Genomic DNA, 12790 nt, shown 5'->3' on the forward strand with positions numbered 1-12790 from the left:
CTGCCACTCTTCAAAACCTAGGCTGTGTCCTAAATACTGAGCTTGAGCATTACTGTGGGTCATTTTGAGTTCCCCTCATTTTGCCTAGAAGCTAGAACGGTGCCTGGACATTCAGATTCGGACAGACTTGTCTTTCCCCTGAACTCCATCCAGTCTCCCCTTAACCGTGCTGCACTCCCCACCTGGCCTAGTGCGTGGGGGAAAATGCAGTGAAGTATTCCTCTTAGGGGAGGGAGGGAGCTGGGAAGCCCCATTTGTGCACCGAAGCATGAAAACAACATTGTGCTTGACTCTAGATAACCCTAGAAACCTTTCCTGCCCATCTTCCTGAAGCATCCATGTCCTCAGAGGCTGCACTGCCTCATGACCCAGAAGTGAGGAAGCCCAGGTCCTCGACTCTGATGCCCTCCCTGCTGCTTCTCTATGGAAAAGACCAGCAGCCTCTAAAGACCCAGGAGAGGGTTGCTGGGGCAGGGGTTGCTAGCACTGAGCCTAAGCGGCTTTATGTATGCCATTTAGGGTGTGTGTGTGTGTGTGTGTGTGTGTGTGTATGTGTGTGTGTCTCCATGGGGGTTATTTAAGCCCAGTGGGTTCCAATTCTGGGGCCCCTGGAGCCAGCTGCTACCTTGTGCCCCTGGGCCCTGGGTCATCTCGGGCCTTCTCCGCCTGTGTGAAGCTGGGGCGGACCCTTCTAGCTCATCATGATCCCCACAGGGACATCCCAGGATGGATTTTCCCTGGCAGCTGTGGCTGCCTCTGGCTCACACATGCTTGGTGGGGCTCAGCAAAAGAGCCTGGGATCCCTGAGAGCCAAGCACAGATTTTTGGGGGATGACCGGATCCAGGCTCTGTGCTCTCACGAGGAAAGCCCAGCAGAGAGAAACTCAAAGGCTTCGGTTTGTTCCCGTGCGGGACAGAGGCCCCTTCGTGGACGCCTACCCCCATTCCAACTTCTGCAGAGGCTCTGATTCTCTGTCAGTAGGGAGCGAGGAAGTGGACCAAGGCCCGTGGTGCACTCGGCTCCTCAGACTTGACCTGAGCACCCGCAGGGTGCCAGGCACCGTTACTGGTGGCCCGACCGTGGAGGTGACTGCTATGGCTTGCCTGCCCCCCCCCAACCGAGGAGCTCACTGGGAGGCGGGAGGGGGCCAGTTCAGTGTCACGAGGAGAGGGCCGGGCCAGCGACGCACGGCTCAACAGCAGCGTGACCTCCCTGTCTCACGGGGCTGTGCTGAGGTCAGCCTGGGAGGGTGTCAGGGAAAGACTTGGGGACACGTAGGCTCAAGGGTGCGGCCTCCGCGGAATTACCTAGCAAAGAAGACATGGCAGGCATCCCTGACAGTGGGGACAGCACAGGCTGTGGCGTGGAAGGAACTGTAGGTATGTGTGTCCCTCAGAGGAAGCTCCGTGGGAAGTCGGTGTTGAGCAAAGGGAGAAGCCAGACCCAAAAGGTCCTTGTGGGCCACGATAAGGAACTCGAGCTTTGTCTCAGGGAACCACGGGTGCAGGTTGATGTCAAGTCCAACTGGGATTTTAAAGACAGGACTCTTCGGTGGAGGGTGTGTTGAAACACTGCGTGTCGGTCTCCTGGGCTGTGAAAGGGTGGTGATGGCCGTCCAAGGGACCCGTAGGAATAGGTCAGGTATTTCCACACGGGGCCTGAAACACCATGGGAGTTGTCGGCACATTCTGCCTGCCCTGACCTCACAGGGCTGTGAGGACCCTGAGCAGGGGAAGGTCAAGAAACAGATTCTCTTGTCTTACTGGGCCGGGCCAGGCAGTGGCTCAGTTCTGTCACTCAGGTCTGGGAAGGACCCACACAGCCTTCAGATTCACGCGGAGCATCCTCTTAAAACAGGCTGAGCCGGTTAAAAATGGGCCTCCCTAGGAGGACATGGGAGCGTGTCCCAGCTCCCCACGTGAGAAGGGCAGGCTGCCTGGTACCTCCCTCCGTGCCCTAGCGCCGCGGGGCCGACAGTCTCTCTCAGGAGCTCCTCGGTGTCCTCTTGAGAGGCTGTCCTGGTTTAAAACAGAGCTTCTGGGACCCACCCACGGGATTCCAGTCAGCCCGGGGTGTGGCCCAGGAACCCGCATTGTTGATGAGCTTCCCGGTGATTCTCGCACAAGCTAACACTGGAGAACCCTGAGGCAGAGTGTGCAAACCCCTGCAGAGGACACATGGATGGCCCCGCAAAGGGCAGGTGGCAGTAGACGCCTGACTAAACGCCCCCCCACTTCATCCCCAGCTGACTGCTGAGGCCAAGGGAGCCAGGCTAGGGGACAGCAGAGACCCCCACAAGGGCCCGACTGCTCTCCACCGACCCCACCATTTGCTGTCACAGGGCTGCCTCACTTCAGCGGGGGGCCTCCGAGGGTTTCCACAAGGAGCCCTTCGGGGTTCACTTCTGAGCTGCCTCAGGGATTTTGCCCAGGATGGCATTCCCGGCTTCTTTTCCCTTTTCCTTGCAGAGAATCTTTAGGCAAGTGGAGCCAATGGCAGGGGGGTTGGGGTGGGGTTTGGTGGGGGACTCAACTGCTTGAAGGAGCTTCCAAGGGAAATAATCCGACGCTACTTCCGATTTTTTCCCTTGGGAGATCCTTCAAGCAGGTGGGTCCTTTCCCTGCCCGTTTGCAGAGAGACATGGCGTGTGTGTGGTGGGTGGGAGACAGGAGATGGGAATGAGGACAGAAGAGGGGGCGGGAGGGAGGACAGAGAGGAATGGAGTGATAAAGAGATAGTGAGGGGAAAGGAGGAGGAGGATGGGGGGGAGGGGACAGAAATGAGGGGAACCAGATAGAGACCCGGAATGGAATGGGGTGGGGTGTGTGTGGGCATGGGGGTACAGCGGTGAGAGCAGGGCTAGCCTGGAAGGCCACCCAGGCCACTGTGCTCTTACTGGTCTGTCCCAGTCCCGGTCCCTGGCTTCCTGCCACAGTGATGGGCCCCGAGCAGGCTTAGTGCTGGAATGTAAGTGGCTGTGGCTTGGAGCCTCCCCTCTGGCTGAGGGGGAAAAGCTGCTGACAAATCCGCCTGGAACAGCTGAGTTTTTCCACATGGAAAGAAGAAACGTACGCACAACCGGGCTTATCATAAGCCTGGCAGAGTGACTTGGGATGGAAAAATTCCGTAATTGAGAGGCAGACGGGGGAGGCACCACTGAATCCTGGCCAACAAGCCCCCCCACCCCACCCGGCATGGGGACACCTTTCCAGGAGCCCTCACATCCCTGCTGAATTCCCACCCTCGTTTGTCCTCTTGTCCTAAGTACTGTCAAGGACCTACCTAGCTGTTCCCCATGGGAGCATGGACGCTCGGTGACCAAGAGAAAACCCAACACCTGAAGTGGGGATGGGGTCCTACCAACCTTCACCCGTGGCCCAGGAGGCCAGAAATCCACCCCAGGGACCATCAACTTGGGAGGATGCACGTGAGTCTTAGAGTTCCCGACACCACCACTGCCACCCAGGCCCAGCAGATCACTGGGTGCCTTCTGTTCTCATCGGGCCAGGCAATTCCTGGTCTCCCCACCCTGCAGGGGCCATGGCCTAAAGGGTGTTGAGAGATGAGTTCGGAATCAGGTACCGGTGGGAGCTGGCAGCTGAATTCATTTTATTCAACACTGAACGAGCACCTCTTACTTTCCCTGGACTGTGTGATCAGAGAGGCCAGCAAGACCCAAGTGGGGAAGGCAAAATGTACAACGTAATTGTGACTCACATCAGGATGATGTGAGGGTTAGAGACACAAGTGACTTGGAGGGACCCAGAAGAAAGAGTGAGGGGTTGGGTCTGGGCAACTCTGGCAAAGCTCCATGGCATTTGGGTTGGACCTTGAAGGTTGAACAGGATTTCAACAGGGAAAGAAAAATGAGGAAGTATTTTGCTGATTCTTTAAACTCCATCTGCAAAGTGAGATCAGAGATGTTTAAACACGGCCCTTTTTACCATACCAGCTGGGTCGGGCAAAGCCAAAATCATGCGTTTGAGTCCAGACCATGACACCTTTTGGGGCCGGTCACATGACTTCTCTGAGCCTCAGTTTTCTTACCTGTAAAATGGGAATGTCATCCATTTCACAGAGCTGCCTGGAGAGCAAGTCAATCAAGCCCAAAGTGCCAGCCCATGGTAAACCCTGGATGCATATTTTTTGAGTAAATATGTATAACACATAGCATTTGATGAGAGACTTTTACAAACATTTTAATTCTCCAACAATATTTTATTATGGAAACGGCTCACAGTCTAGCAACAGAAGGTGTTACTAATCCCCATTACTTGGACCCCGTGACTCCCCACTTCCCTGGGGGGCTGAGCGCTGGGTCCAACAGGCTGTCCAACGAGGGCCAAGCTTGAACCCTGCGCTCAACAAGGGTGAGAGCATTTCCCCTCAGATGTCTACATCAGGGCGCACGATCCCAGCTACCCCCCTGCTCCAGTTTTCAGAGTGGGGTCAGTGAGGCACTTTATTCAACTCCTAGAAAACACAGCCAGTACCCAGACTTCTTGGATCTCTGGAAGTAAAGTCTGGGGATACATATTTGGAACAAACTCCTGTTCTTTTTTTTTTTTTTTTAAGATTTTATTTATTTATTTGACAGAGAGAAATCACAAGTAGATGGAGAGGCAGGCAGAGAGAGAGAGAGGGAAGCAGGCTCCCTGCTGAGCAGAGAGCCCGATGCGGGACTCGATCCCAGGACCCTGAGATCATGACCTGAGCCGAAAGCAGTGGCTTAACCCACTGAGCCACCCAGGCACCCACAAACTCCTGTTCTTAAGGTACCAGAAAGTTCCGGGCTGTTGTTCCCTTAGCCTGTCCCGCCCTTGCTCAGGCAGATGCAGGGCTTCCTTCATTCAGATCTCCTCTTCAGAGGGGTCTCTCCTGGCCCTCGAACCAAAGAGTTGTCCCTGCCTTTTTCTGTCCTCTTAATGTGCTTTACTTTTCACTATAAAGTACTCAGGACCCGACATTACCAACATTATGTCTGCACGGTTATAATCTGGCTCTCCCACCAAATGGAAGCTTCAGGAACATGTCCATTTCGCTCCTGGACCTTTAGCACCGACAGCAGCACTTGGTCACTTAGCCTCTTGTTTAAGTGAAGAATTGCTCTGTGCCCCTGAAGCTTTGCCTTCGGTGCTGTTTGCCAGATACTTCAGCTCTTTCCCCATTCTGAGCACACGACGGCATTGTGTTTCTTGCTCGCCTTGTGGGGCTGGCTCAATGCATAGGAGCCTCCGGGGTCTCTTGGCTTCCCTCCGGCCCCACGGCTGGCAACGTGAGATGTGGTGGCCACTCCATCAGTGCGGGGCCCTGAGTGGCTTTGGGGAAGAGCCTCCCTGCCAGCTGGCAGAGGACATGTCATAGGAGTGAGAAAGAAGTTTCTGGTTTAAAGGCAGTGAGGTTTGCAAGCTGTTTATTACCGCAGTATAACCTAACCTGTCCTGACTGGTCCGGCCAGCCCATGCAAACAGCTGGTCTCTCAGAATCACTGGGAGGTCCCCTACATGCTTTGGGGATTTCAGCGGCTTCAGATGCCTCAAAGCCAAACAAAACCAAAAACTTCCCCTTCAGAAAGTCAGGATGCATTCTGTCCTTCCCCTTTCCTTCCTACTGGGAAGCTCAGCGGTGGTGGTTGGTTGGAGGGAGACAGCCCTGACACAGCTCGCCAGCCCCCTCCCCCCATGGAGGAACCAGCATGCTCTGGACCACCTCTGAAGTGACCTCACACACTGACCACACACTCAAACGATTGTCATAATCCTTCCCCTTGGTCCAAAATAAAAACAGCACACCTACTCCTCGGGGAGTGAGTCACACACAGAAAAAAAGTCAATGGCTATGAGCCAAGAGGATCTGCGAACATGGGAAAATCTGCCAGTGGAGGTGTCTCGGCAGACGTTGTGGTCTTTCCCTGGTAGCCTGCCTGACCAAAGAGCATCCAAACAATTCTGAAGCTCAAGCATCAACTCTCCACGATGCCAGGCATCGTCCTGACCCTCCAGTGAGACTGGAGTTTATTTAGTACTTCCTCTCTGGGGAAGGAGGACTGACTCGTGAGAGAGAGAGAGAGAGAGTGCGTGCGTGTGTGTGTGTGTGTGTGTGTGTGTGTTGTGGGAGGGGCTGCTCCTTCAGGGAAGAAGGGGATTGGTCTGGGAAAGATGGTATCAGAGGACGCAAGGAGTCTCCTGTTGGGGGTCAGGGGGTGGCAACTACCTCTCCCTACCTCAATTTCTTGGCTCAGGCAGATGAACCTTAAGATAAACTTGATAAACTTTTTGGGTTGGTTACATGAACTTACGTTATCTCCCTCTTCATCTCCGTTCCCATCCCAGAAGCCAAGTGTAGGGCTTTGGCCGGGCACAATCTCTTCCACCATTCCTGGCTAAGAGCAGTCACCCCCATTTCTGCATATCAGAGCTATAGCAGGAAGGGAAAGTCAGTTTTTCTGTGCAGCTCAGGCAACTGGGAGGGGGTTTACATCTGGTTGTTCTAGATGGTCCTCGGTTTCCCAGGGCTCAAGGAGACACTCATCCCGTAAGACTCTCTATCTGGGGGATCTGGGCTGGGCTGCCCAAACTCATTCTTGCGGGGGGCAAGGAGGGGAACAGAGGACAGAGATGACAATTGTTGGTAATTATTTCACAAATGGCATTTCAGAACTGGCCCTTCAGTGATGTGCTCATTGCCAGGTCTTTTCTTCTTGCCACACCAAGCTGTCACCCAGAGCTCAGGCTGGGTCCACACCCTGGACCCCACCCAGCTCCCCCCCTCCTGGGAGGCAGTGATCTCCTCCAATGAGCCTCAAGCCTGTGGTGATGGATGGATAACAGAGGGGTGGGTACAAGCAGATCTTTATATGCAAGGCAGGTTTCTGCAACAGCCCGGAGAAAGCTGTTTGCAGAAAAAAAGCGGAAGAGGTGGGAATAAGAGACCAAAAAGGCAAACTGTACTTTCCTGCATGAACATTCAGCAGAAGGCATTCAGGGATCGCAAACTCCCCTCCTAATGAGTTTTTCTCAAAGTGTCCACTGAAGCTCACATGCCCCATGGGGGGAAAATGGTGAAGCCCACCTTATCACCACCTTAGATCTAGAGTAGTGGGCTCCTTGGGCACAAGGTAGCAGCAGCAACACCACTTGGAAATCTGTTAAAAATGCAACATCTCAAACCTCAGCCCTAAACTCCTACTGACTCAGAAACTCCGGTTGCGGAGCCAGTAATTTGGGATTTAACAAGCCCTCCAGCGGATTGCCCGCCAAAGTTGGAAACCACTGATGAGAGGGAAAGCAAGGTTCAGAGGGAGAAGCAGAAAGGTGGGGGAGGGGAGTAAAAGGGGTGGTTCATCGTGAACCCTCCCTCATCTCAGTTCCTTCTGCTCTGGAACACTGTGAGTTTGGCTCTTTTGCCTTGTACCGGGAAATCACCTCCTCAGGTGAGAAGCTCCAGCCTCTGGTGAGACCCAGGGACCCAGCACATGTCCTCCACTACAAATGAGGGCGACTCTCTGACTGCCGCCACCACGAAGGAAAAGCCATGGACCCAAGCGGTCTGGGAATTCCCTGACCACTTGACTCTTGAAATTTCAGGAATTACCTAAAATTATCTCCAAGGTGAAAGAAAAAGCAAAAGTGGAGATGCCCCTGCCAGACACTAGGGGGAGTCCCATCCCTGGCCTGGGAAGAAGAGGATGCGTCTCAGGTCTAGAGGAATTTAGCTTATTTCCAAAGTTGGTGGCTGGCGACCTCTGTTAAATCAACCAAACTGAACCCCAAGTTGTAAGAGGATAGTCCGTGATCACCCGTGATCATTTGGGGCTTGTCTTCCCAGCCCCAAACTAATTTACAGGCAACCCCCCCACACAAAAACCCAAAAAACAACAACAACAAAAAAAACAAACAAACAACTGTAGAGGCAGGAGAGGGCCCCGGATCATCCAGCTGGCCTGTTTAAAGACCCAGCAGTCCTGTTCTCCGCCCACGTGAGACGATCAGGACAGGCTGCGTAATTTGTGGGACTCAGTGTAAAGAAAAAAATGCGGGAAATTATTGAAATGTTATTAATTTTTGAATAATAATTCAAAATTATTAAGACTTTCAAGATGGTGAAATCAGAGCATTCAAACGGAAGTTATGAAGCCGGCTCTGGCGCTAGCAGAACGGAGTCCGTCACAAGTGAGCTGTCCATCCCTAAGGCAGCGTGGGGCTTTCGGGGCTGGCGTTTCCACAGTGGTTCCTGGAGCAGCCATGGGAAGAGGCAAGTTTGACTTGGGAAGGCAAGCTGTCCCAAGCCATGGGGCGAGGGAGCGCTCTCACGATCCAGGGCCCAGGATCATGTAACCCCCGTTTTCCGGGAAAGGAATATCCTACCAGGCAGGGCCGCCCAGGGAGGGGAAATCCAGCAAGAGTGAAAGTCGCAGGCTGACAGCCTAGCCTTCCGCGGAGGCGGCTTCCCGCGGTCAGCCTCGGAAGCGTCCCCCGTCGCGCGTCCCTCGGAGTCACGCGACTGGGCGCTGCTGCGGGAGCCGGAGCGCCGGCCGGGCCTGCCCGACCCACGAGCGGCGGGTTGGCCTGGAGGCGGCGGCGAAGGGGCGCCAGGGCGCATACCCTCCGTGGGCAGGAGAAGCGGGAGAGGGGCTCGCGGACACCTGGCCCGGGGACCTCTCCATATACCCATCCCCAGCTAGTTCCCAAGCCCTTCCCTGACGCCTGCTCCCTCACCTGGGCGTGTGGGGGTGCGGGGGTGCGGTGGAGGCGGGGACCTAGTGTTGGAGGTGGTGGGAGAGCAAAGGAGGCAGGGCTGCAGCCTGACGGTCCCGACAGCAACTCCTCTTGAGCTGCCCCAGTCGTCGGGTATGCTTCCCGCAGACACCCCGAAACCCGCGCTCGCCCCGGCTCCCCGCAGCTGGGCGGATCGGTAGTTCCCCCGCGCGCCTTCCTGCCGCGCGCGGGTCTCCCCGCCCCCGCCCGCCTCGCCCCGCCCCGCAGGCTGCGGTCCCTTTAAAGGCGCGCTCTTGGGGGGCCGCCCTTCTCTCGAGGCTGACTCGGGAGCCGCGCCACCGCTGCGAGCCGCCGCGCTCGGCCGGCATGACCATGGCGTCCCCGGCCATCGGGCAGCGTCCCTACCGGCTGCTCCTGGACCCGGAACCGCCGCGCTATCTGCAGAGCCTGAGCGGCCCCGAGCCGCCGCCGCCCCCCGGCCGCTCCTCGCGCCGCTGCGCCCCCGCGCCCCTCTCCACCGCGCCCGGGGCGCACGAGGGGCGCGGCGCCCGGAGGGCGGCCCGGGGGGACCCGGAGCCCCAACCGCGGGCCTCGAGACCCGCTCGCCCTCTCCGGCCTGGTCTGCAGCAGAGACTGAGGCGGCGGCCTGGGGCGCCCCGGCCCCGCGACGTGCGGAGCATCTTCGAGCAGCCGCAGGATCCCCGCGTCCCGGTGGAGCGAGGCGAGGGTCACAGCTTCGCCGACCTGGCGCTGCGGAGCGGCCGGGGCTGGTGCGACCTGTGCGGACGAGAGGTGCTGCGGCAGGCGCTGCGCTGCGCTAGTGAGTGTGAGGGGCAGGGCAGGGGAGGGGCGCGCGGGAGGCCCGCAGTCGGAGTCCGGAGCTGCCACGGAGCTGGCGCGGGGGACTGGCATTGCCCTTCTCCACTTCAGCCAAGGGAGACAGGCCCGGGAGATTCTGCTCTTAGTCCCCTGGCGGGTATGCTTTAGTGACTGCCTACCGCTCAGGTATGGTGGTGCTGTGTTTAACAAATACCCCTTTCCCTGACAGGTGCATACCTCGCCCCGACACACACGCACACGCGCGCGCGCGCGCGCACACACACACACACACACACACACACTCAGGCTGGGGATGATGACCACCGCGCCAAGGTCATTCCGTTGTCTCACACGCACTCTCTTGCTTTTGTTGAAGCTTCTTGACAGTGGGTCATGAGACTGGTATTGATATGGCCATTTGACCCCTGCTTATTAGCGTTAATGGGAATATGGCTTGTTTGTCGCCGGTGGAGGCCCTTGGCACATACCCCCCTGTGGTACGCCTCTGCTTTAGGACACACTGATGGGACAAGAAAGAGATCTGGTTAGCCTTTGAATGGAAATGGACTGTAAGGTTGACGTGAGCTTGAGGTCACCCTGGACCTGTGGCCCCCCCCCTTTGCCTTTCACCTCTGGCCCTCAAACCTTTGGACTCTGCTCTAAATATTTGGCAATGCCCTGTCTCCCCTCCTCCTCCTCTTCCCCCTCCATCTCCTCCTCCTCCTCCTCCTGGGTTACTGAACCAGTCCTCAGGCTTTAAAATTCCCCAACTTCCTGTCCAGTACTTTCCTCCCCGGAGCTCTCAGGCCCCTCCAGCCTCCTTCAGAGTCAGACTCTTCTCAAAGCTGGACTGTGGACCACTAGACACCCAAGGTGTAGACTTACTGAGCAAATTTGCAGTCTTTTTGGAGGTTGGGGTTATTTTCAGGTGTGTGTATTTCTTTAAGGGGTGCCTTCTCCCCACCCCCATATTTGTGGTTGCCATGTTTGGTGGGGGATATCTACATCCATGTGTTTATGTGTTTATAGAGATAGTTTAAATATCTGAAGTACAAAGCACAGAGGAGGGCAGAGCCCCTAACAAGCGTCTCTGGAAATGGTGTGTGGGTTGTATCTGTCAGCAAAGGCCCTTCCCCCTTGCCCAAAGGCTGGGGGCTCCCATCTGACTGCAGCAGCCACTTCCCTATCAGGAAAACCCTACTTTGCCCCCCCCCCCCCACCTAGCTCACAGCAGAGGCTGGGCAGGGTGCCTCCTAGCTTCAGGGAAGGAAAGTTCACATTCTAAGCCAGTGTCGAGTGGAAGGGAAAGATTGGAGGGGAAGGGGGTGGTGCCCCTTCCACCACCAGAACTCACCGTTTAGGTGCTAAGACAAAAGGAAAGAGCAACCTTTAGAGAGGCGTGTGTTGTGGGTGGAGGGCTGCTGTCACTCCATAAAGGCTCCTGACCTTACAGTAGAATCACATGAAACTTGCCCGTGGATGTCTTGGCAACAGTCACTCTCTCAAGGGTCGAGTCTCCTTTACCGTATCCACTGATTCTCTAAACACAGACAGAGGCATTATTCTCACTGTCCTGGATTTGGTTGTGCTGGAACCCTGGCAAATCCAGTTCACTGGAATTCTAGTCTGTAGTAAGGCATTTGGGGACTCCATCAAGCAGGGATATCTGAATGCCAGAGAGGGAGCAGAGCCGGTGTTTGTCATTATTAATATTTAACTGCATGTGGACCCGTGGCTGGATGGGAACAGTTGAGACACGTTCTGAGGTGCAGATGAGCCTCGGGCAGGTGGAGACACAGCTGGCCAGAATCACCGAGCATCTTTCTTTAAGTTGAAGATCTAATTCCATGGTGGGCTTGGTGTATTTTATCTTTGTTTCAAAAAGCAAGGTTCAGAAATATGGCTTTAAAAAGGCAGCAGCAGACAGCGATTAAGAGAACAGACTGAAACCAGAAGACCTGAGTTCGAATCCTTACTCTGCCACTTAATCTCTGTATCATGCTGGGCCTCTCTGTGCTCTGCTTCCTTGTTATAAAAAAAGTGGGGATAAAAACGTTACCTATTTCACTGTGTTAATGTGAGAATTAAGTGAATTAATGTATGTAAAGTGTTTAACAGAGTGCCCGGCAAAAGGCGTTATGAACGTCCAGTGCAATATGAATGTTAGTGTTACCCCCTCCCATCCAACAGCTGTCACAATTTGTCTGGGCTCGTGACACCTCTGAGGTCACTTTTCCAAGCAGCGAGTATAGTTGTCAAACCCTGCGTGGCTGAACTAAGAAGGGAAGTGAGTGCCGTGAGCATCCCAGAATGAGTGGGTTTGAATTGTCCTCCAGAAACACTTCTGCTTCCTGTGGCTGAGGAGTGTCCCTGCTGAATGCCAGTGGCTTCGAGAGCACTGGGACATTGGCGCCTTGTCTTTGTATCACTTGCCCCCAGCAGAGTGCCAGGCACAGAGCAGCGTCAGTAAGTAGCATTTGGTGAAGGTGGTGGCTTGTTTTTCCTCCTAAATCTCTCTGTTCTTGGAAACAAGCAGACAGGCAATGGTACAGGAAGGACCTCTGTCTGGGCAGGAGGCTGACAATGGATGGGAGCTATGTTAGCAAGACAGACTTTTAATAAGGAAAATTTTAGAAAGCTGTCTTCCCACTGCCTGCCTGCCTGCCTCTGCAGTGAAAGACCTTCCAACCTAGCCTAACCCCTATGTCCAGGTCTGTAACTGACTCTGGATAAGGCTGGATTCACCTGTCAGGAGGTTCAGAGTTAATGTTAATTTCCAGGATTAAAAAATCGTGTTTAGTAGATAGGGGAAGACTCCAGTGGGGACTGGAGGAGAGAGAGAGATACTGAGAGACAGAGAGAGAGAGAGATTCTGTGGGGGCATGCGTGTTTTGGGGTGGGGGCAACCGCAGTGGTGAGGGCCCACTTCTAGCACTCCGGGGATGCAGGGCCGGCAGCAAACACCCTGCAGAGTTACCCGCTGCCCTTTGGCTTTGTGATCAGGAAACACCCGTTAGAGGTTTTGGACCCTTTCTTCTATAGAAGGCACAGAGTTGACCTTTTACCATTCATCTTGTTTTGTGGATACGGGAGCCATCCCGGACCAGAGAAAGTCTGGAAAACGGGGAAACCGAAGTCCAACTCCACAGGCAAGGAGGGATGCTTAGATACACCTTGCATGATGCTAGTGAATGCTCAAGGGCTTCTCTGGAGCCGTTGTCCCTTGTTCAGGACTCTGAGGTGTTATGGGATT

The 12790-nt window shown here is 55.1% G+C and overlaps 1 protein-coding gene across 1 annotated transcript in view; it reads left to right on the forward strand.

Annotated features, from left to right (window-relative positions):
* Nucleotides 1–9066: 9066 nt before the first annotated feature.
* The window catches only part of RASSF5 (Ras association domain family member 5), a 64603-nt gene continuing 60879 nt past the window's right edge, over nt 9067–12790 (forward strand). Inside the window, exon 1 of the mRNA XM_044267788.1 lies at nt 9067–9538. Coding sequence (XP_044123723.1) covers nt 9085–9538 — 454 coding nt within the window. The 5' untranslated portion in view covers nt 9067–9084. The remainder of the gene's footprint in view (nt 9539–12790) is intronic.

Source organism: Neovison vison, chromosome 10, assembly GCF_020171115.1.
Source record: "Neovison vison isolate M4711 chromosome 10, ASM_NN_V1, whole genome shotgun sequence".
Taxonomy (NCBI): Eukaryota; Metazoa; Chordata; class Mammalia; order Carnivora; family Mustelidae; genus Neogale; species Neogale vison.